This window comes from Chenopodium album, chromosome 8, assembly GCF_948465745.1.
Source record: "Chenopodium album chromosome 8, dcCheAlbu1.1, whole genome shotgun sequence".
NCBI lineage: Eukaryota > Viridiplantae > Streptophyta > Magnoliopsida > Caryophyllales > Amaranthaceae > Chenopodium > Chenopodium album.
In genome coordinates this window covers 7473855-7498014 of record NC_137841.1, presented here as the reverse complement: position 1 = coordinate 7498014, position 24160 = coordinate 7473855, and the positions used below count along the sequence as shown (strand labels likewise).

Sequence of the window (24160 nt, the reverse complement as noted above, 5' to 3'; positions counted from 1 at the left end):
TACTTGATTACCCGATCAATACTTAAATTCTACCCAAAGTTGGTTATTGGGTATTGACAATTGACAGTTGAAATAGTTAGAGTTCAGCAGTTACATGTATCTGTGTTCAACACGAGGACCTGAGCCCAAGTAACATAGCTTGCTGAATGCTGATAGTCTATGTACGGTTTTAATGATAGAATATATGTTTCATAACTTCAATATGTACATTTATTATAAGTATCAACAATGTATACAAGTAGTAATACAACATTGCATGAAGTCAAATAAATAGCTTGGTTTAATCATTAGTATGCATCATACTAATAGATTCCTAATTCCTAAGCCCCTTTTAATGTATATTGTGGCTACATACATTAACATATCCTTGAAAGGGATGTTTAAGCTTTAAACCACTAATCAACTGTACTGTCACTCTCATAATTACAGTTTTCTGAGGTGACAAAACAATAATACTCAATTATAATGCTTTTTAGTTTTTAATTAGTAAGCATGTTTTCTTTCTACAACATCTCTGTTCATTCTTCCAAATCTTGCTTTTATAAAGATTTTAGCGATATTGTAGCTTTATTGATATGTGTCATGAGAATGGTATAGACTTTTGAAAAATTCTGTGTCCTGGTGCAAGAATGGCCAAAGGATCATAAGTAGATTTTCTTTGTTTGAAGATTTCCCATCTTGGACCAAAGTGTTCTTTCCACTCTTCCTGTGTGCTGTAGTGGGGCAGATACTGCTTGACACCTAGTCGCCCTGATTCGCAGAAATCTAGAATCCTTTTGTTCTGACTCAAGATATGGTCTAAGCCGTCACTTCCTGTCGAAGAAGGTACTGCTGAGGATAGAAATGCCACCAAGTAAAAGATATCCTCTTCTGGAATAACAACTGAAGTTCTGTTGTCCCACCTAATAAAAAATAAAAATCGCAATCTTAATCATGCACTTATTTTGAGTCATGTAGTTTTTATTTGTTAATCACTTGAATGTTGAAGAAATTATTTAGTATGTTGTAGTGTAGTACCTGGATTTATTGACTGGATATATAAGAATGGGACCATTGCTTGTGTCCTTGAGAATGTTTCCAAACACTTGGCCTGCGAATCTGTGGATGCTGCTCTTGGGGATTAAGAGGTTGAGCCATGGGTGTGGCACTTCCCACAACCCCTTTGATCGCAGTTTGATCTCAGATACATGAACTCGATCTAAGAAGTCGATGTATGAGACTTCTGCTATAAATAGAGTGGATGAGATGTAGCTTAGTTGCGAAAGCAAGAGCTTGGTTTCCTGCAGTAAGAGATAACACAGTTAAAAATATTGAAGAATTAGTTAAGTCATGTGTTCAATGTTATTAGTAATACTATAGTACTGCAAATTGAATGGTTTGTTTTACCTGCTCTGCAAGATCAGCTTCCTCATGATTAAAATATTTCGCCATTTCTAAGCAGTAAAGTGTTTTCCCATCTGAACTAAATTGACTAGCTTGAACTGGATCTTGTGGATTGAATGATGTTCTCCAGTTATTTAGAAGACCTGTTCTGTTTATTATGACGAAACCTTCAATGTAATCAAATGTTTCCTTTGCTGCTATGAGCTGTTCTTGCTCTCTGACGAATGTGTCGAAGTCTGAATACAGAACTCTGATCCATTTCACCTGCATAAGCAGATCTTCTGTTAGTTAGCTAGCTAGATATATAAAGGGGATCGAGAAAGATTTTGTTCTTCGTACATTAAAAACTTCTTCCTCCTGTTCGAATTTTAGGCCATCCTAGAAAATACTGTGCCACTTTCCAAATTTAGTAAGTTAAACTTCAAACTTTCCCATGTTACCCTTAAATTAATCACAATGTTAGATATAGGATGAAGTATATACCTTATTAGGGGCAGGTTCGAGAGAAATTCTAGCTCGAGTGATGATGCCAAATTGTCCAAGTCCTCCAAGAACACTATGAAAGAGTTCTGCATTTTGATTCTTGGAACAGTTCACTACTTTTCCTTTACCTGCATTAAGTCATTTTCCAATAAGTTCTAGTATGAGCATAATTATTACTAATAATAGTGGGGGCTTATCGCGTATTTCTATTTCAGGATAAGAAGGATCAAGCTGCAACAAGAGGCCAGGTGTGATTAATAACTTTTTAAAGTCTAATTTCAGATAACAGCATAATTATGTAGGACAAAGTTCAAACAAATTATCTTATGTGTTTGCCAATGTTTATCTTACAAGTGTATACTTTACTTTTCCTAAAGATAGAAAAAGAAAAATGAAAGATAAAAAAAATAATAATCATGTTGATTTTGATTGATTTTGGGATTTAAACACACCTGTAACAACCTGAAGTTGGTGGACATTGCTGATCTGTGGACCGTGTCGAAAAGCCTGTCCACTAACACCAGCATTGGACAAAGTTCCTCCTACTGAAAGATGAAGATAATCTGTCCAAGATTTTGGTGTTAACCCATGTTTCAGAGTCTCATGCAGGATGTTAATCCAGAGTTCACCTCCTGAAACATCAACATAAGGCTGGACATCTCCATTTCGGACTACTTGTATTGGATGATGAACTCGAATCGATCCCATATCGATCACGATACCTTGGTGGGCTTGGGATTGGCCTTGAAGCGAATGGCCACAGCCTCTTGCTGCTACTGTAAGGTCAGAACTCTGTCCCATTTTCCAAACATGTTTTATGGTTTTGGCTATATCAGGAACTGACTTTGGGTGAAGAACTGCCATAGGGTGGAACTGATATCTGTTGCCAAAATCGCGGGCTGCATGGCTTATCTCCTCGAAGCTAAGTCGACCCTCGAGTGGAAGAATTTCTAAGGGTAGAAGAGGAGTGGCCATAGTAGTGCTTATGAACAAGATCATGAAGCATTTCTTAAGGTAAAAACTACTAGAATTAGTAAGGTAAGGCTTCATTTTATTGTGTTTTTCACGACTCGTATATCGAAAATTTACAAATTTTGGATGTTTAGAGATTGCAAGATGAACACGAAGATGAAAGGTGTTTGTTTTATAGCAAGATTTTAGGGTAAGAGATTCCAAGAAAATGAAGGGAATTTAAAGGTGATGTTGGGTGCCTCAGTCAACTTCTCTTTCTTTCTTACCGTATGGAGACTGCCAACTACATTTGTGGAAAGAGTTTTATTTATTTTTTATTTTTTATTTTTCATTAAAATAAGTTTATAAGATTTTCTCTCTTTTTATGTTGATAGATAGATTTTAGTGTAAGATGCTATGGAATGTGCAATTTACAATTTTATTAAGAGGAAACAGGCCACAACAAAATAAAGATATTCACCAAATCTGTTATCACACACTTTTTCCCAACAGTATCCAGCACAAAGGCCATCCTTTTCTCCTTAGTGGGATCATTTATGATGTACGACGTATCCTTCTGTTCTCAAATAATCTTCCTCATGTACGCGTATATTAAAGAATTTAATAAGGTGGGTGACACCGTGATAGTATGAGTGAGAACATTTTCCAATTTGAACAATGGAAATGTTTTTCGTGCACATTCTAAAAAGGAATATAGGAAGATTATTTGTGAAAAGAGTGAATAACTAGTATCCTTTATCGTGAAGTAGTGTGGAAATAGTGTTCATATTGTTCAAACATACTATAATAAAGAATCAACCAAGATTTTACGGTTATACCTTTTCTAAGATTGGCTCATTTCATCATATGATTCATTTCAACTTCATAAGACCACAAATTCAAATCTTTTGCCCCATTTCTGTGTACTTCAATTTTTTTTATTATTAAACTGGAAATGGTCCAAAAATAAAAGCAGTTGAAGTTAGTTGTCAACAATAGAATGAGCTAACCATGGTCAAAACTACTTTTAAATCTATATATATAAGCCCCACATAGTGAAATAGGTTATTTGAAAATTGCACCTCAAACTTGCAATTTGAATGACAATAATAATATGATCTAAACTCATCCACCTGATTAAAACAAGGTAAATGCAACATGTTCTTAACTCGAAACTTGGCCAGCTCAAACCCAACATATAGGTCTCCGTTCTCTTTTAATAGTAATAACATAAGATTTTTAGTATACTTTGCATGAAAGATAAAGGATATTCCTCAAATGAGTCCCAACTCGATTTTCAGGCTCAAAGATAAAGGAGATTCCTCAAATGAGTCTCAACTTGATTTCCAGGCTCACAATGTGAGATCGAAGTTGAATGATATGGTCAATACCGCTATTTCACCATCTCAATCTCGTGTAGTTTGTATATATAGTGCCAAAACTACCAATGTTGTTAATTAATTTGCATGGAATAAAATCATATAAATGGCATTGAATTGTTGTAGGTGTTGGACATTGAGTGGACAAATCTAATCAAAAGATATGATGAGAAGGAAAATAGAGATTGTGAATAGATGTTGGGTTTGATGAGAAAGAGCAATCGAGGAGGTACAAAAATGGGTCCATGGGACATGTGAAGATCAAATGGGCTAGTTTTAATAGGGTGCTAGGATGGGGTGAAAACGTACCCATTTGTGGCCCTTTTTTCTTGTGTAAGATAGGACACTATGAAAAAAAATATTGCCAAATTTTAATTATTAATTAATTTGATTTGAAGCTTTAAGTCCCAACAACTAGACAATATCAAATGATTCTTTAATTTTGCATTATGTAATAACTCTGCTCATGTTCAATGCAACACTTCTATTCCAATTTTTGTCATTACTTGTTGCTTCTACATAAATCGAATTTTGTTTAACTTATTTCAAGCTGAATAAATTCATATAAGAGTTAATATGTTGTTGTGGTGGTATTTTTTCTAGTGGAATTTTAGAGAATGATTTAAGCATTATTTTAAAATAAATAAATTCATATAAGAGTTAATATGATGATTATTCAAAATTAATATTGAATCTCCTTTATCTAGTCTAGTGCCTTATAAAGGTATCTCCTATGTATTATTTGTCAAACATTTCAACAAGTTGATTTGTGAAAGTGGCAATGAGAATCATCATTCAAGACAACTTGGACAATGTTGCTAACATGTATTCATTATTGGTTGTGTAAGCAACATCTTTTCACAAAGGTGTCATTAAAACACGATATAAAGGAAGAAAATTATACTCCGTATATTGAGGACGATAATATCATCAATATCAAGTTTGTCCAAGTTCTTTGGAATCTAAATTTCGCATGGAAGATTGACCACTAATATCATAACCAAGCAACAAATTAATTAACTTGTAGATGTTGGACACTTGGTCATTGATTATTTAGATATTCTACTTCGCAATTAAGAACTTTATTACTTTCAAGGCGATACATTAAGTGTTTTGCTCAAAGTAAAGGAGAATCTGTTGAAAAAAAGACTTTGAAAACTATCATTATCTTCAATGTGCTAATGTTATTTTTTTGGTATCATCATAGCAAATTAAAAAAAATCTATACCATATGGGAAGTATAAATTGTTGAAACAAAAATGAATTATTCTAAAATGTGAACATGATATTAAATTCTTGATGCATGAAAAATAAGAATGCATGCACTAAGCACATATCTACAATATATAAGAGAGAAGTTGATTGTTCTTTAGCTCCCCGTGAATACATTCATATACTACTTTCGATTTTTATTAGTTGTAACTTTGGGGTATTATTTGTTGTTGGTAAAATAACTGTTGAAATCAATAACAAACAAAAGGTTAGAACTTTCCTGGATTGAAGATCCCAAACTCACAGTCGCGCCGTGGAACAAAATCTACTGCCTTAGAAGCGAAATACGCCACCACCTGTACAAGTTTCCTAGTGACGCACGCCCCCCAAGTTTAACGCAACTCTCTCCGTAATCCGTGCACCGGAACTCGAAGAGTGGAATTGCTCAAGAACTGTTCAGATCTCAAATGGTAGGTTTGGGTTTTCGGCTAGAAAAAATAAATGAATCTTATGAAGAGGCAAGACTCGTATTTATATGAGTCCCGGAAAAAGGAAACATGCAAAGCGAACCGACCTAGGAAAAAGGCGGGCCCGATCGGGCAAGCAGCCGCCCGATCGGGCGCGAGATTAAGTTTCTCTAGACCTGGTGTCGCGCCCGATCGGGCGAACACCGCCCAGTCGGGCGATCTAGAAAACCTATCCCGGGCGAGCCATCGGGTGAAGCTGCCCGATCGGGCTCGTCAAAAACTCGAGTCCGTCACCCGGTCGGGCGAGGGCCGCCCGATCGGGCACGAGAGTTCTCCTATTTTCCTTGGCCACCTCCGCCCGATCGGGCGAGGGCCGCCCGATCGGGCGAGGGCCGCCCGATCAGGCGCGAGCATCCGTTTGCATTACCTATTTCCAACATTTGTAAAATATAAAATATTCCAAAGTTGCAAGTACATAGTAATAAAAATCGAAGGTAGTAGTATTATTTTATAACATGCATGAGACATGTGAAACAAGTCTATAATCATGCTATGGAGGACATGCTATGAGTGTATGACATTGCAATACACAATTGTTGGATTGAAATGACTTCAATTATACCAATTCTTGAATATGCCATTAGAGATGACCTTGATTTAATCATAATCTTCAATTCTGTGAAAAATAATAAGATTGAAATGGGTAACAACACCAAATCATGGATTAATATAAAATAACAAGACTTTAATTTGAAATCGCTATGATAAGGATGCAATATCTGCCTCCGTTTCTTTATAGTTGTAACAAAAGGGTATTATGGGTCTGTTGTCTTCAGCTTAATTTCAGTTCAATTCAGTTCCTAATTTCCTTCTCTCATATAATGTTCATTTTAGTTCAATTCAGCTCAGCTCAATTTAGTTCATTTCAGTCCAACAAACTTAGTTTAGAAAATCAAAACAGGCCCTATATATTGACTTTGATGTTAGCTATGAGAATATATACTGCCTCCATATAAGAGTCCTTAATTACCAAAAATTAATTCAGATGCAATGTTGTTTTCATTCTATTCCATCAATATATACTAATCATAATTAATTATGCATAATTATAAACTATTCAAATAATGAATCATGCATAATAATTTTGGAATGCCACTTGGTAGGCATAGATTAGACATAATACAAAGACATGTAAAAGAATCAAATTGGTCTAGTTATTTTCTATTGGAAGACGAGAATAAATGGCTTAAGTAAAAGACAAATTAGAGGAGTTAAAAGGTGACAAGAGCTGATCTTAGGATGCTTAATTAAAATCTTTATTTGGTTTTATTTAACAATCAAATCAATTTGTACTGTATTTAATCTTGTTAATTAGCAAATTAAAACGCCCAAGAACAAAGATCGTTCTTATCTTGTTCCCCATCGCACTTCCAAGCTATTCTTGTCACTGCTTTTTTGCCTCATGCTTCCAAGCAAACCCAATTTTACTGGTTAGATTAATAAAAAAAAATTGCAAATCAATTGACATTTTATTAAATAAGTCAACAATTTATTACGAAAATGTAAATAAACTGTTAAACAGGGCTAAATCGTCCAGTCATAAGAGTCTACTTTTGTAAGTCTTAGTAGGTTTCATTTCAAAACCATATGAAATATGACAATGAGGGGAAGTAGTCACTTGTCTTAACTTTATAAATTGGACAAAACTTTCTTGTTTCTTGAACGTGGGATACACATTCCAAGAAGGTATGATAATAGTGCGAATTTGGACAAACTTTTTATATCTCAGATCCAAATTCATTTTTCTAATTAGTTGAATTCAGATTCGATCGAGATCCGTTAGTTGGGTGTAGGAATTGGGATTTCAAATCTAAATCCAATGGGCCCTACAGATCCAAGTAAAAAATAAATCCTATTTATTTCTAAATTTCCCAATATTAATCGAAATTTTAATAACCTAAAAACACACACACTTGTATTGAATTTAGACGGATAGATCTGTATCTTAGAATAATTGACAAAATTTGGCTTTTTTGCACTTTTTATGTGCTAACTTTGACCATAAGTTTATACTAACATATATTATCACATAAAATGTTGTTAATTGTATATTAACATAAACTTTCATAGTATTAAATTTTCAATAATTTTTATGAATGCATAGTTTACATTAAAGTTATTATGGAATGTATAAAATAATGCTTATAACGCACATTGAAAACTATATGAAGTCTAAATAAGTATAACTTTCAAATTCGATAAAAGTTTCCTATAGGTTTTCTCCTTGGAAGGGTTTGGTTTGTTCCCTCTAGGGTTTCTCCCTAGATAGGGTTTCTTTACCTACCCTCCATTGTTAGGCTTTTTTCAATATTTTTGAAGGTTGTCCTTCTCCCTTTTCTCTCCATCACTACCATTTATTTCTTTTCCTCTTGGTTTCAGTTGTAAATCTTTGTAGAGGCTTCCACTGACCATCTTTACTGTTACCGGTGGTAAGCCCCAAAAACCTTTATTTGCTTTCAATAAATATATTTCATCCTTGAGATGATGATTTTTCTCTTGAGTTTATTTTCTTTTATGTTCGTATAGCGAGAATTGAAGAACTAGGGTTTCATAATCTCTACAAAAATCCAGAGGACTACATGAGTATTTTCACTCAAACGACTACGCATCAGTGGATTTCAATACGAATCAGTGCGAACTCACAGGTTGTATTATTCAGATGAAGTTTTCTTTATCAAGACGATTGTTGATCAAATCTACAATATATTCAATTTTAAGGAGTTATGTATTTGTGTTGGAATTCTCGATTTCTTAGGAATTATATGTAAGTGCCGTTTGACTATATTTTATAATGAAATCTCTATATTCTTCATATATATTTTTTTTTAATTTTCATATCAATTATTTTCTTTTAAACCATATTTAATGTCTGCCACGTGTACATTCTAGTTTTGTAAAATATGACCCAATTAAAACATTTATAAAGGGCTTGTTTGCCAAGTATACCCACTCACCCAGACATGGAGACACCTACTTTACAAAATTAACTCTTTCCCTAAAAGCCCTAATTCATCACTCCATGACAATTTACATTGCATATAATCTAATACAAACTATAGAAATATTACGTCATTCTATTAATTTCCAACGTGGAAATAACGTGTAAAACCAAATTATAGAGATAGTTTCATTACAGTATAAATGGGTTGAATATATATATAATGCATGTCGAATTAGGTATCTAGATGGAGTTTGGTTGTTTGTGTTGACCCACAAAGGGTCCGGATGTGTGGGTCAAGTAATAATGGGTCAACTAATTCTAACATATCAAATCAAGTCGGATTAAGCTTAATTATATTCGGGTCAAAATTGGGTTTGAGTATGATTGGGTACAGATCGAATTTGGGTCTGTCAACTTTAGGTCAAGCCATATCGAGTTCCAGTGAGCTCGAATTTGGATTTAGTCAGATTTATTGGATCAAAATGAATTTAATATACTTTAGATCAGATCATTTCGAATTTAATTGGTTAAATCTCATTTTAAATCAATTTAGTTTCATTTAAAATTTGATGTTGGTTACGGTATTTTTATTATTAGCTAAATCTTAGTTCAAATCATTTTGTTTAAATTTTGGGATTATTAGTGAATTTATACCCTCTATTTTGCAGTGATCGTCACATTTTATTTAATGATCTTATAAGATAATTGATCACAATTCTGTTTATTTCATTTACCATAATAGTTCCCAGTTTAATTGGGTCGTGGGTAGTTCCGAGTCAGATAAATAAAGGTTGGGTAAAATGAGATATTTTTCGAGTATAATTGGTTTCGGGTAGATTTTATTTTGGATTAGATCGAATTCATATCTTAAATTATCGGGTTTTACTGATTTTGGATAAATAATCTATCAATTGATACCAGGTTGGGTTTGAATAGTAAATTACCGGACAAAGTCGATTTCAAGTTAACTTCGGGTTGATTCATATTGATCCAGATAAAAGATCCTCAGGTCCAACCAGTTCGAAAATAGTTCGATTTTAGTAAATCTTGTAGGTCCGGTAAGTTTTTGACACCCCTAATTAAAGCTTGTGAACTTGGTTGTTTCGTCAAATCTGCTGAAGATTGACCCTTTTATTTATTTTTTAAATTACTTAGTGCAGGAGCATCGCTTTTGAAGTCAATTCCACCACAAAATGTACACGACTTATCTTGTACACTTGCTAGACAAAATTTTATTCCGCTCCCTTTTTAATCATTTGACACAAATTAAAAATCTTAATTTTTATAGATTTATAGTAAATTTACTTGAATTTGTTATTGGTGTTTTCTAGATTAAAATTCTTACATGCACTTGAGTATATCTAAAATTAAGTAATACACCTTGTACTGTACTACTGTGTAGTAGTTTCAGACTTTAGGTATTTTTATAGGTTCCCAAGCAAGTGTCACGTGGACGTACGTAGGTCCTCGAGTATATACTCAGCTGTTACCTGCCTATATGTTCATTATATTTTTGGCTGTATGACCACTCATACAGAAAAACATGTGAATTTAGATTCTCAAATTATATATGCAAAATCAACAAAATAATTATAAAATTCGGACAAATTAACCATCTTTATAGCTATCCTTTTTTTTTTTTAGTAATGCATTAAAAGTAATGCACTAAAATATATAACTACAATATATATAATCATATTTTAGCTCAAAATCATAGATAATTTTAAATAGTTGAGACAAAGTTTCTAGAACATGTTCATACATAGATATATAATTTAATAGAAACACATTATTTTGATGTTAACTTAATGATGAGCATGGATTATTTTAATTGGTTGACTTAAAAAGATGCTTGTAACGCTTATATGAATCCATTAGCATGAGAAAAGCTAAGGTTGGTTAATGGTTAGGTTGATATCCAATGACAACGTATCAAGGTCGAGAGCACCATCATAGCTTCAAAGAATAAAAGATGTATGTATATGTAGACAATACAGTGGTGGACAAAAATTGTTTTAGTGTCCAAAGTTGCTTCTTCTACTAGTCTTTGAATGGTGACCACCATCTTTTCTTGTTTCTTTGACTCACTTTTATACAAGAGCTTTTGAATTGTAATGTGGAGTAATAAATGGAATATAAATGTAATTAGTTTTAATAACGGTTATTATCAAAGGAACAAGTTCATGACCTTCATTCCTATCAATTGGTTTTTTAAAAGCATTCTTCAAAATGTTAAATTTATGGTTAAAATCTATATGTCTGATTGTTTATACTCTAGTAATAGCAATTACTAAATTTTATAATTATTAGTTTAACTACGCACGCACAATAATTTATTTCTAATGAAGACTCCCATTTTGGTCCCGAAAACATGCTTAAGTGTATATTAAGTGTATATTCCAAATGCATTACTTGGCTAAACTTTGCCTATACATATATGAAAAATATGAAGAAGAAATATTTTTTTTTTTTAGAATAACTTATATCTTGTCACCCTAGCTAATAAATCCTTTGTTCCTTAGCAATTTTTAATGCTCATATTTTGAGCTTCAATCAATTTTTTCTATCATGCATGATAAAACAATTATACAAAAATGAGACTTTGAAACTATACATGTAAAATGATTATGACTATTAAAAATGCTATACATTTTAAAATGATTATGACCATTTCTAAGGATTCATGAATGTAAACTATTTTACATATTCATAATCATCATTATTTTTTTATTTTATTTATTTATTTATTTTTTTTTTTTTTACATTTCACGAATCATGTCACATCTAATTAATTAAACTTTCTTTCCAAGTATTTTATTTACAAAACTATGGGATGAGTGTTTTGGTAGAAATTTTTAAACCACCAATCAACATCTCTACTATTTCTATTGTTTGTTTTGATATAAAGTTATACATTGTATATAGGTATATCAGGCCTTTAACTATTAATTTCACATACATAGTTATTTTTATTAGATTAGTGGTTTGAACACTCCTTTCTAAATAATAAAAAGTCAAATTATTATTTTGAAACAACAAATTATTGCCTTATTTTGACTTTACGTACTATTCATATACTATATGGACAAAATATTTATGATTTATATATACGAAAAATATAGTTATGTAAGATTTGTTAAACTCACCTCAATCAACACATAATATTAAGATAAAATATTATTTAATTTGTAATTTTTGTAAATTAAAGATATTATACATTAAACTTTCACATTAACATATGCACCCAATCTAAACTAGACACTTAAAATAAAAACATAGAGAGTACTTGTAATAGCTAATAGATCTCTCCTTCTAATTTGGTCAACTAATTAAGGTGGAAGTCCTCATAGGCTATTGAATTTGGTGCTCAATTTTCAACAGAGCTCATATGGGCTTTGTTCAACAAAGGCCCAACTCTAATATTTTTGGAACATAATTGAATTTGGTGTGGTTTGCCATTTCCAATTACTCCAACCCAACCTAATTGATCATATCTTTATAGGAGAGTGTTTAGACATGTATTTTTTTATTTATTTTTTTTGGGTGCAAATGAGCCACGAGGGATAAATACCAATTAAAATTTAAATTTACTTTCAATAACACCCTCATTAATCAAAATTGCACCAATACTTTTGAAACAAATTTGTTGTTACAATGAATTTACAATGAATTGAAAATGCTTTGTGATTCAACCTGCCTTAAAATTCTATCTAATTTAAAATCATACAACATTTACAATATATAAGGCTTACAAAATATTAGTTTAACAACTTTGCAAATGATAAATGTTGAAAATCATACAAAACGCGTTTCAAATATCACATTATTATAAAACTCCCAATCTAAGGGTTTGTTCACATTTACTGAAATGAACTGAACTGATTTGAGCTGAACTGAACTGAATTGAGCTGAAATGAATATTTTATGAGAGAGGAAAATTAGGAGCTGAACTGAACTGATTAGAGCTGAACTGAACTGATTGGAGCTGAACTGAACTAAACTAAACTGAACTGAAATTAAGTAAATGTGAACATACCCTAAAGCTTCAATCTTATTGTGAATAATTTTAAATAGAAGATTTTCTTGAATGAATGAACTTTGACAAATTCTTAGCTACTTATTATAGCTCATGAGCCACACATGATTTGTGATACAACATATGTGATACCCCTTGTTTTCATATTAACAAGTTACATATATCTTGTAAGTAGCTCATACTCCGCATATAGACCTGGTTATTGGGCGGGTCGAGTCAGGGTCGGTTGCGGGTCAGGGTCAAAGAGGGTCACATGGGACAATGCGGGCCGCGGGTCGATAATGGGCGGGCCTACAAAATATCAATTAAAATAAATATTGGACAAAGTCATTATTAAATACATATGAATACAAATTAATCTATATAATTATTTTTACATTATGTATTTTCTTTATCAACTAAATTGGAAAAACATGTTGGCCCTATATTGACCCCACCCAATAAGGGCCCAGTCCAATAATAGCCCTGTTCATTAAAAGCCCTATAAGCTTGGCCCTGACCCTATTATCATTGGGCTACCCTGTACAATAACCACCTCTATCCGCATATTAAGATACGCCACAATTAAGCGTGTTTGGTTTAGAATAGTCAATAAAAGCTTAATTGTGTTATTTTGTTGGGGCATTTGTCAATCCTGGATGTGCATCTGATAGCTATCTTTGGTAGTCGGGGTGTTACAACCTATTCAGGTCAAATAAAACTAACCACTTGATCAACTTACAAGCTTTCTTCTCAAATCACGGTTTATAGTAAGACTAATGATCCAATACACAAAATGAACACAAAATAACATGTACAATTTGTTCAAAAGAAAGTCGCCCAAAATAATAAATAAGCCAAATTAAATCTTATTATCAACAATCCTTGTGAATCTAAACTAATTAACATATTTACTTCAAGTTCTTGTTTGATCTTACAGGACCAGAGACCCCTTTAAAGCTCGGAGATTTCTGATGAGAAGAAGAATAATTACACCTGTTACTAACCTTGCTAAACCCACTACTAGTTGCCTCACTATTTATCGACGACATTGGTGAGAATAATTTATGCTTGTAAGGTGAATCACTGTCGGAATAAGCCTCAAAATGTAAAGGCCTAAGCCTCGGGGAGCTTGTTGATCGTGTTCTTGCCTTGGCAGATTCCGTTGCAGCCATATAAGTTGGAAGATTAATAGGAGAACTAGAATGTATGATGTCTTCACCATATGAATTCTGTTTCTTATGCTTAGGGAATGATTTTCGAGGGGTGGATGTAATGTCCAAGTTATTCAGGTCATCTATGTTCCTCAACTTACCTCTGATTTTTTCTTCTCTTTTCGATATTTCATCTCCGACATACTGCTCTAGCCAGTACCTAAGCCGGCCTTGAGAATTGCCATCTAGTACAGCATCTGCAGAATGCTGCAGAAAACAACTTTCTTCAGGGAAAAAACTTAAATACAGTAATCAGTTAAACAAAAATTCAATGTTTAACATGACTAGTACCCTGTGATTAAATGAGTATGCTTTGATCTTCTTGCTTCTCAAAATAGCCTCTTTCTTTCTAAGTATGATGTCAATTTCCTCTTCTTTTGTCATAAGTTCATCATCCAACCTTCTCAGCCTACATAATTGTATCTGCATTGTTCGTCACACCATTTATTAGTCATATTACAAGCTAGTTAAATCATGTACATATTCGAAGCCAATATTAATAGAGAGATCATTATAAAAAATAAAAAAAATAAAAAAAATAAAAAAAAAAAATGTCAAAATACCAATTGATCCTACACAAATCTCCTCTTTCAAACTGCATTCATTTAGAACAAGGGGAAGCTTAAGGACTATTAAACCAATTGATCCTACACAATCTCCACTTTCGAAATGCTTTATTTAGAACAAGGGGAGCTTAAGGACTAAGACTGTGTGATACCAAGGAAACAACGAATTAGAATGGCAATTTCGTGTGCCCATAGGTTCCTTTAGAGAAACGTCTATCAATCCCAATTGATCTCACTAGTCATCCAACACTAGGAAACCGGATTAGTGAGGATAGCATAAATTTGGGACCGAATTAAACATATTCATTCCTTAATTAGTTCTCAGTTGTGAATGACTAATTCAAATTACATATCGCAATCAAGAGACAAATGACAAAGTTAAAATCAAACGTTAATATTGTGACACTTCAAAGTTCAAACTTATATCATTTGTTTACAAGTCATTTTTGACAACTTTTGTTGTATAACAAAACAAAATTTATGAACTACTAAATTGGATAGATATTGAATAAATACAATGCCAAAATGAAATATTATCAAATATGCAATTCATTTGGTCCCCAATATACTTGATATAATAATATTTTTATCTTCTAATATAACGTTGTTGCATAAATTTCTTGACTACTACTGCTTTGGTCCCCATATTTCTTTCGGTTTGACTTTAGCAAGATCAGAATTTCTATTTTTCTACTATTAATTTGGGCATCTTACTCTAAAACCTGATTTTAAAATTAGGGTATTATTAGTATGACAAAAAGGCACCGCCATCTATTCCTAATACTATCATGACCACCGTAAGCACCACCTACAAATGCACCACCATAACCCATCATATAGTACCGCGAAATGCTCACTCGCACTAACCCCATCTAGGATTGATAGCGGCAATTAGGGGTGGTTCTGAGCATGTACATGGTGGTCGACTACACAGAGACCCTGAGTGAAACTACAATAAAAGGCCCCGGTTTTTTAATTTAGTAACATACTTTTCCTCAAAAAATTGGTTTTAGATCCAATTTAACAAAATTGCGCCTGACCACTTTCAGTGTTAGCATTTATAACCCCGCCTCTGACGGCAGTAGTTGCAATAGGCATTTGGTACTAGTACCATGAATTATGACACTACAATTATTGGTTGAGTTAGTCATGTTAATTAGCTTGTTAGGAATGAACAAACTTCAATCTACCTAAACTAATAGTTAGATTGCCTACTAAAAGCATACAAGTACATCATTAATTGATTAGTTATTAAGTAATTATTCTTTTTAATACTCCTTATCTTTTAACTATGGTACATAAGGATATTCACGTACCACAATCGATTGTATCTTACAAGGTACAACTAAGGCCATTTCGCCCATGTGCTCCCTACATACGTACACGCAACTATGCTAGCTAGCAAAGAAATAACAACCTTACACTAATCACAATCATCTACAAAGTAGGTTCGAAAGTCAATTTAACTAATAAGTTAAATCTTAGAAAACTAGAAATTTTACCTTTGGGTTCTCATGACTATGATCCTGCAAATGTACATCTCCGTCGTCTTTAACTCGAATCAGTTGACATCTTTTAGCACAAACCTCAGATTGGATCTTTGCTATGGATTGCAAGCACTTCAATGTAGTCATAGCTTGCCGTCTCACGGCTCGCCCTCGAATTATCGCTTGAAGCCTCACAAACCCCTTCATTGCCCTCAATGCTTTCCTTGCCTATGCCAATTAGTCATACATCAAATGAGAACATAAACCAAATGGTCAAAACATACTATAAAATTTTCCAGTCTCGTCTTCAGATTAGAACACCGTAAACTCTGGAGGATTGGGGGTCATAACTTATAACAAACACTATATTTCTTCTATCCAATGCTAGTAAAAACATACCATAAAATTTTCCAGTCTCGTCTTCGGATTAGAACACCGTAAACACTGGAGGATCCGGGTTTATAACAAACACTAGATTTCTTCTATAGAATGCTAGTAAAAAAGAGAGTTTAAAGTAGTTACCAAGTAACCGCGATAAACAGTTTGAATCTTGATTGCAGCTAAAGTTTGAAGATGAATTTCTTTCTCAGAATTCAACTGAGTGATTTCTTCATCATTTGTGATAATCTCAGAGCATTTTGGCAGCTCGTTTTCGCCTTCGAAACCGTCTTTGCTAACTTCATCTTCAAATTTACTCTGTTTTTCCTCTGTTTGATGCTCTGTTATTTGTATAGATTTTGATTGTGTTGGAGTTGATACTGAAGGCAATGTTTTTGTCCTTTTTAATCTTCCAAATAACCATTTTCTTCTCTTGATCTTTGTTCATTTTTTTTTTATAAATCCAAACAATAAATAAAGATAAAAATAAAAATTCATCATACATAAAGTCATGAAAATTACTAAGAATAGACATCAAATTTGGAGGGATTTATTTTGAAAAATAATTAAATAAATAAATAGCTAGAATGTAGAATTCATTACCTTTTGTTGATGTTGTGTTTCAGGGAATAAAAGCCTTTTAATCAAACCCAACCAACTTCTCTTCTTAGACATTGTATTGTGTATGAGAAATGAATTTGTGTGATTTAGAGTTTGATGAGGAATTTTACGTGATCTATACTAATTCAATCACTCGGATATATCAACACATGTAGTCCCACCTGTCTCTAAGACAGATACTTAAATATTGACTAAGACCATTTTTTATTATTAGCTCGATTAGTTTATAACGATATATTAATTATATAATATATCAGTATATGGATGTCATCTATTTTAGCTGGTTTAAGAGTTTAAGTAACTGAAATGATACTTAAAAGTGGACTCAATTATAGGTAATCCTTCATTCCCCCTCTATTTTATACTAATTAACACTATCATATTTGTCATATTTGCTCATTAATAATTATTCCGTAATAGAGTATATGAATAATGTAAAAAGTCAAATTGTGCCGACTATTAAGAAGTTAAATAAAACAGAAAGTAGTGATAATACTAGCACTATTCCACTATCAGTATCAATATGCCCCATATGAACAAGAGTGTCAGAAACTCAGAACCGATGGTAATGGTAATTATGGCACTTTCCTCTCAAGGTATAGTTATTTATCTTTTTTGTTTAATAATATACAGAAAAATACTTGTACAGCTTCTTTCCCTAAAACATGGAGTTAAATAGTTGGTTAAGTAGTTTAGGAGAGTATCAAATTCAAGGGTTGCATTTAGTTGGTGAGTAGTTTTGTTTCAACATGTAGGGTAGGATAAAGAATAAAGAGATCGTAAGGATCAATTTAATCAAAAGATAGGTATGGGCATATTATAAGCGTCAAATTAAAATTGAAATTGAAATTGGGGATATTTTATGAGATGGAGGAATTAGGCTATATTTAGTTCATCATATATTTATTTAGCTGGATTATCCAATTAGTATTATATAATCCTGGAGTACTATGGATTATGGTACTCCTTACACAATATATGACTTATTTTGCGTACATTTTATGTTATTTTACTTAAATGTTGTATTATTTTGTTACAACAATATGTTATTAACTTATTTATTACTTCAACCTAAATTCGTGCTATTTTTAATTTACATTAAATAACATGTACTTATTTAAAAATAACATATATATAAAAATTGAAATAATAATAAATTCATATCAAAATAACATTAGCAGTTTTGAGTTTCAATGCATCGTGAAGAGAATCAAACACTTTAGAAGATACTAAACTTTTGGCTTCAAATCAATTGATTTTTAAGAAACCCAGAAAATTAGAAGAAGAAAAGAGAAGAGAGAAAGTGTGTTTGATTTGAGTTGGAGCAGTGAGAGAGAGAGTGAGTGAGAGGAAGAGAGAGTGATTGAGAGCGAGGTTGATTCCTAGAAAACCCAAAAAATTGGAAGAAGAAAGGAGAGAGAAAGTGTATAATTTTGAGTTGAAGTAGCTGAGAGGAAGAGAGAGTGAGTGCAGGAGGAAGATGAATGAGAAAAAGGGCGAATAACATACATGTATTTAAAAATAACATACATACAATTTGAAGTAATAAAAAGTTAACATCGAAATAACGTGAGTTTTATAAAATCTGGAGTACCGTGTGCATGGTACTCCAGGAGTATTATAGAAATTGCGGGTTTATCTAAATCTATTTTTCTAATTTAATCTAAACTTATTTTATCTTATCTAATCTAATTTTATTGTTTGAATTGACTAAATCTTAACCTTATTACACTAATTCATACAAGTATATATTAAGGGCATGTTTATTTCAGCTTAATTTCAATTTAGTTTATTTCAATTCAGCTCCAATCAGTTAAGTTCAATTCAGTCCAGCTCCTAATTTTTTTCTCTCATAAACTATTTATTTCAGCTCTATTCAATTAAGTTAAGTTCAGTTCAACTCCAATAAGTTCAATTCAATTTGGTTTAGCTCGGTTCAGTAAATACGAACAGACCCTAAATAATATCTTACTTATTAGATTTGTATTAATGTGTATTTTTCAAATATATAATATTTATAAATTTTTTCATTGTAAAATTGTAAGTATTAATGTATTATAGTGATAGAAATAAGTAAAGAATAAAACCTCACTTTAGACTTTGTTTGTGGGTTTCGTTACCTTACGTCTCCTCCATTCATTATACCTTTTTTTTTTATTCAGTTAAGTTCATCTCCAATCAGTTCAGTTCAGCTCAATTCAGTTCAGCTCTTGATTTCTCTCTCTCAAAAAATATTCATTTCAGCTCAATTCATTTCAATTCAGTTCGGTTCAGTTCCAATCAGTTCAGTTCAGCTCCAATCAGTTCAGTTCAGCTCAGTTCAGTAAATGTGAACAAACCCTAACACAACCTATAACTTCGTAATTAAGGTTAAACTCATTTACTATTTACTATTTAATAATTTAATAAGTTCTCTAATTATGAAATATCTTGTTGTCTTGTTTAATTGGTTGAAATCAAAGAGATGCAATCTTACAACATTACATTATCAATAATAATGATAATAATCTTCAAAGTGGGTCACATGCCAAACTCTATAATACCATCATCCAATATAGATTAACCTATTTTTAAAATGTGTATTCAATAATAAATAAACCTAGCCCTTCTTTGTTACAAAGTCTGCAACTATCACTTTCTAATTTTGTCGCAACACATTCATAAATTACTAATTTATTAGATCTCACATGCTACGTTTGTACTAAACTCTCATGCATTCAATTATAACTAGCGTTTTTCTCCTAGACTTTGTTGGTTAGAAGCTTGAATTTTGAAGCCATATTAGGTGGGCATAATCTAGGAATCAAAGGTAGCCTTAAGTTATTGTTAGGGTATGTACAATTTGATAGAAAATGAAAGGTTGATATGGCCTCTTGAATTCTTGATCGATATGACTAAACATTTTTTTGTTCGCGATAAGACTATGCTTTGAAAATCCTTTAGCATCAACGTACAACATCCAAATATGTCAATGTGATACACAGGACATGTTTAATAGTTATTTGCAGCCGTTTGATACTTGCCATTATATTATTCACACGTATCTATTTGACCATCTTTAGTGATTAATATTTAAAGCACTCAGTGAGATCTTGTTAGATTTAATTTGTCTTAGCTTGATGCCTATTTTTATACTACCTCCGTTACATATTATTTGCAACGATTGACATAAAGTGAGGAAAAATGTCTTATCGTTGTAAATAATATGTAACGAAGGTAGTAACACAACATTAATTTTTTTTATAATTCTTACTTAATCATAATTAATGATAATCATTGTATTTATGCATCGACAAACATGAAAATCAAATCGTTGCAAGTAAAATGGAATGGAGCCGAGGAAGGTGTCTTTGTAGGGTAAAATTTTACGGAGTAGCGATTTTGCATAATATGGAAACAGAATTGAATTAATATCTCAATCTATTGCATTGAATACTAATCTGTCAATTGTAGTGTCAAAGTCCAAATTGTGTTTTATCGACCATCCAGTCATACATTTTATGTTTTTTTTACTTAACCTATTTCTTTTATCACACTTGTCAATGTAAAATTTTAATTTAGCGATTAATAACTTTAATTCTTCATAAGTAAAAATATATATAAGTTATATATTATGATATTACTTGTAGAGACAAATTCAAAATTTTCTTACATGTTATTCACAAAAGACGGTGAAAGGAAGGGTGGTGAATAGTGTAAAAGTCAAAGCGGGTCGAGTAAAAAAAACGGAGAAAGTATATTTTAAATCTTTGTATGCAACATTGCAACAATAGCAATCAATTATATACTTTACAAAAGTTAATACTCCACTATATATATAAATAGTAAGATACAAAAGTTCAAATGTTGCAATAAAAAGATAGTTATATCATAACTACAATTTTCAAAGAAAGAAAGGTTGTGAGCAGTATTTTGGTAATGGACACTCAATTTATATATCATGTTGATGGCCCTTGAGGTTAAAAAATCCAAGAAAAGCAGCTTTATATTCTCATCAAAAAAAATTAGATGGATGTATTATTGAGTGGGAAGTGGGGAACTATGAACATGCAAGGTGTGAGAGAATGTTGGAGATCAGAAGAAAACAAGATACTCTCTATAATTTTCTTTATGTCAAGATGGAAGACAGGTGTTCAAGGGACCCGGTTCATGACTTACCAGTTACCACTAGTTGTTACTCTCAAATCTCATGCAATTCCGATCAAATATGTACTCCCTTCGTTTCATATTGTTTTTCTGTTGATGAAATATACGTTCTTTATATTTTATATTGTTTTTTTTCTCCTCCATTAGTGTGTCTCAAAATATTTTTCTTATTACTAAGGATTTTGATGCACGCAATCATGTGATATGGCTAGTCCTTTGTAATTAATCACAATCAGTCACAACCCTAATGTGTAATTTCTACTGCTTGTATGGTATGTTATTAAAACTATTTGCATAAAGGCAATAAATGTGTTAAATATTGTGTAATTGTGCAATGCTTGATACATTAATAGAGTTATTTTAGATTTAGTAAGGAAGCGACAATAAATATCAAGTTCTAGAAATGTATATATTTGATACATTCAAAGTATACTACTAATTGACTATTAAACTAAACAAAGAATCCCACAAAAATAGAGAGAATAAAAGATACTTTCTACGTTCCTAAACATTCCTACTTCTCTCTATTTTGTGAGGAATAAATGCTAGAAATAGAAATGTAATTTTGGGATGGAAGTAGTATATGGACCTTTGAATATAATGGAATGAATACATTTAAAAATAAAATTGATCAATTTAGCCTTAATTGAAGATTTGAAGTTGCAATTTATTTTAAGGTTCACTACAAGACAAAAGGAAATAGTTTCTCAAACTTTTATTTAGGGGCAAATAAGTAAACTTATTTTTGCAGACATATAAATTTGTAAACTATTTAGAAGAGATTTCTCAAACTTTTTAAAATGTAGCCATTATGTAGGGATAGATTATTTTTTTTTATACTTCCTCCGTTAAATATTAGGGCCTGTTCACATTTACTTAATTTCAGTTCAGTTCAGCTCTAATAAATTCAGTTCAGTTCAGCTCTAATCAGTTCAGTTCAGTTCAGCTCCAATCAGTTCAGTTTAGTTCAGCTCTTAATATGCATCTCTCATAAAATATTCATTTCAGCTCAGTTCAGTTCAGTTCAGTTCAGTTCAGCTCCAATCTGTTCAGTTCAATTCAGTTCAGTAAATGTGAACAGACTCTTAATTGCAATAAAAGGGGTATTATTTGTGAGATATAAAATATTCCTTTGTTGTAATTACTCCGTAACATTTAACGTATGAAGTATATACAGAAATTAATAAATTTTATTAGGGCATTGCATTCTCCTTGCAGTATACAATAACACAAACCATCACATAAACCATGACCATTTAACTTTTTTATTTTTTATAAAACGTTTATATTAAAATCATCTATAAAGTTAATTCATTACATGTAAATTTAATTATATGTTTCACATTTCCACTAAATAATATATAAAATTAAACGGTTAATTGTTAAAGACCTGCAAAAACAATACTTGGGGTGATATACCCATAGTATTGTATTTGATCATCAATGTATTGGCAGATTGTATGTATTCTAGAACGAAGCTTTCGAATCAGATCAGGCAAGAAGAAATCAAGCAAAGCTAGTACTTGATTTCTCTAAATTTATCTACAAGCTTGCGTAATGCAACCTTTTACTGGTTAAAAAAAAAATGTGTACAAACTTCAATTCCTTCTTTAATTTATTAACGTTTATTGAACCAATGTTGTGATCATTTTGTTTAAAAGAAAAAAATACAGAAATGTGAATCCACACAATTTATAGTTTTATTACGAAACTAAACTTTGTGCCCCGACTATCCCGATTGTTGAATAAAATTTTTGGATAAACTTTTTACGGTCATATAATCTCTTTGATAATGCAAAATATGTAGACTTACGATATCGTATCGCTTATTATAATAGTGTAGTTTTTATAGTTTTGTTTGTAAATAGAAATCTATGTTATTATTAACTTAGGGCCTGTTCTCATAGACTGAACTCAGCTGAACTGAACTGAACTGAAATGGATATTTTATAAGAGAAGAAAATTAAGAGCTGAACTTAACTGAACTGAACTGAACGGAGCTAAACTAAACTAAACTGAAAGTATTTTAATAGAACTGGAAGTAATTTTACCAAACTAAAATTATATTTTCAAATTAAATCTTTTTTTTTATCAATTTTCTATTATTTTTAAAAAAATAAATTAAATATATTATAAATACATTTTATTTTAAAGAACTTTTTCAAACAAATTTTATGATGGAAATAAAATCGAGTTATAAGATATTTATCAAAAGTTATGACTAATTTTGCATATATAAAATATTAGAAGTATATCGATAATAGAACTCTGTATAACAATTTTATCTTAAAAAATCTATCCAAAATTCGCATACTTAGTATCATATGTGTCACAATAATATATAATATTTATCCCCTACATGGCTCAACACTTGACAAAAACTAGAACTTAAGTAACTTTCAAGCTTAGACCATATTATGCTCATTTTTTTATCCACTTATTTTAGGTTTAATATTCCAATTATTTTAGATTTCTGATTATTTTAGACAACATACTAGTTTTTGATCCGTGCAAATGTACGGGTACATAATCTATAAGACTTAAAAATAATAAAAGTCAGTTAAAATAGAGTTAGTTTAAATGAACTGACTTATATATAACATTTTTTTTTAATGAAATTTAAATTCATTAATGTCTGCCCTACTTAAAATTCTCTTGTTAGTTACATTATTTTAAATATTTTAATAAATTATTATAAGTTTTATTCATTACATTTTTTATCATATTATTTTTTAAAGAAAAAAAGTAAAAAATTTTGGGCGGGAAAATTTTTATTGTGGATGCAACAAGTGTAATTAGGGGATAACTCTGGTGATTACTTTAGGGCGTGTTCGGTGCTAGCTTTTGAGTAGCTTTT

General features: G+C 31.5%; 2 protein-coding genes across 2 annotated transcripts; both read right to left on the bottom strand.

Annotated features, from left to right (window-relative positions):
• Positions 1-237: 237 nt before the first annotated feature.
• LOC145555775 (cytokinin dehydrogenase 6-like) lies at positions 238-3092 on the bottom strand. The gene is made up of 5 exons (XM_081617496.1): positions 2319-3092; positions 1867-1994; positions 1387-1647; positions 1018-1280; positions 238-902 (listed from the first exon to the last, which is right to left on the bottom strand). The coding sequence occupies exons 1-5, from the start codon at positions 2914-2916 to the stop codon at positions 581-583; spliced, it is 1572 nt and encodes a 523-aa protein (XP_081473622.1). The 5' UTR covers positions 2917-3092; the 3' UTR covers positions 238-580.
• A 10556-nt stretch (positions 3093-13648) lies between these two features.
• On the bottom strand, positions 13649-17373 carry LOC145555774 (protein IQ-DOMAIN 11-like). The gene is made up of 5 exons (XM_081617495.1): positions 17140-17373; positions 16681-16974; positions 16174-16386; positions 14397-14528; positions 13649-14312 (listed from the first exon to the last, which is right to left on the bottom strand). Exons 1-5 carry the CDS (start codon positions 17209-17211, stop codon positions 13803-13805), a joined length of 1221 nt encoding a protein of 406 aa, XP_081473621.1. The 5' UTR covers positions 17212-17373; the 3' UTR covers positions 13649-13802.
• Positions 17374-24160: the final 6787 nt, after the last annotated feature.

What these genes read in the sequence shown, in the direction of transcription:
- LOC145555775 (XM_081617496.1), bottom strand. Translation starts at nt 2,916, where the DNA reads ATGAAGCCTTACCTTACTAATTCTAGTAGTTTTTACCTTAAGAAATGC. An exon ending in CCAACTTCAGGTTGTTACAG is followed by an intron (nt 1,995 to 2,318) that starts GTGTGTTTAAAT and finishes GACTTAATGCAG; the next exon opens with GTAAAGGAAAAGTAGTGAAC. An exon ending in TATCCAGTCAATAAATCCAG is followed by an intron (nt 903 to 1,017) that starts GTACTACACTAC and finishes ATTTTTTATTAG; the next exon opens with GTGGGACAACAGAACTTCAG.
- LOC145555774 (XM_081617495.1), bottom strand. Translation starts at nt 17,211, where the DNA reads ATGTCTAAGAAGAGAAGTTGGTTGGGTTTGATTAAAAGGCTTTTATTC. An exon ending in AAACACAACATCAACAAAAG is followed by an intron (nt 16,975 to 17,139) that starts GTAATGAATTCT and finishes AAATGAACAAAG; the next exon opens with ATCAAGAGAAGAAAATGGTT. An exon ending in CATACTCATTTAATCACAGG is followed by an intron (nt 14,313 to 14,396) that starts GTACTAGTCATG and finishes TGTTTTCTGCAG; the next exon opens with CATTCTGCAGATGCTGTACT.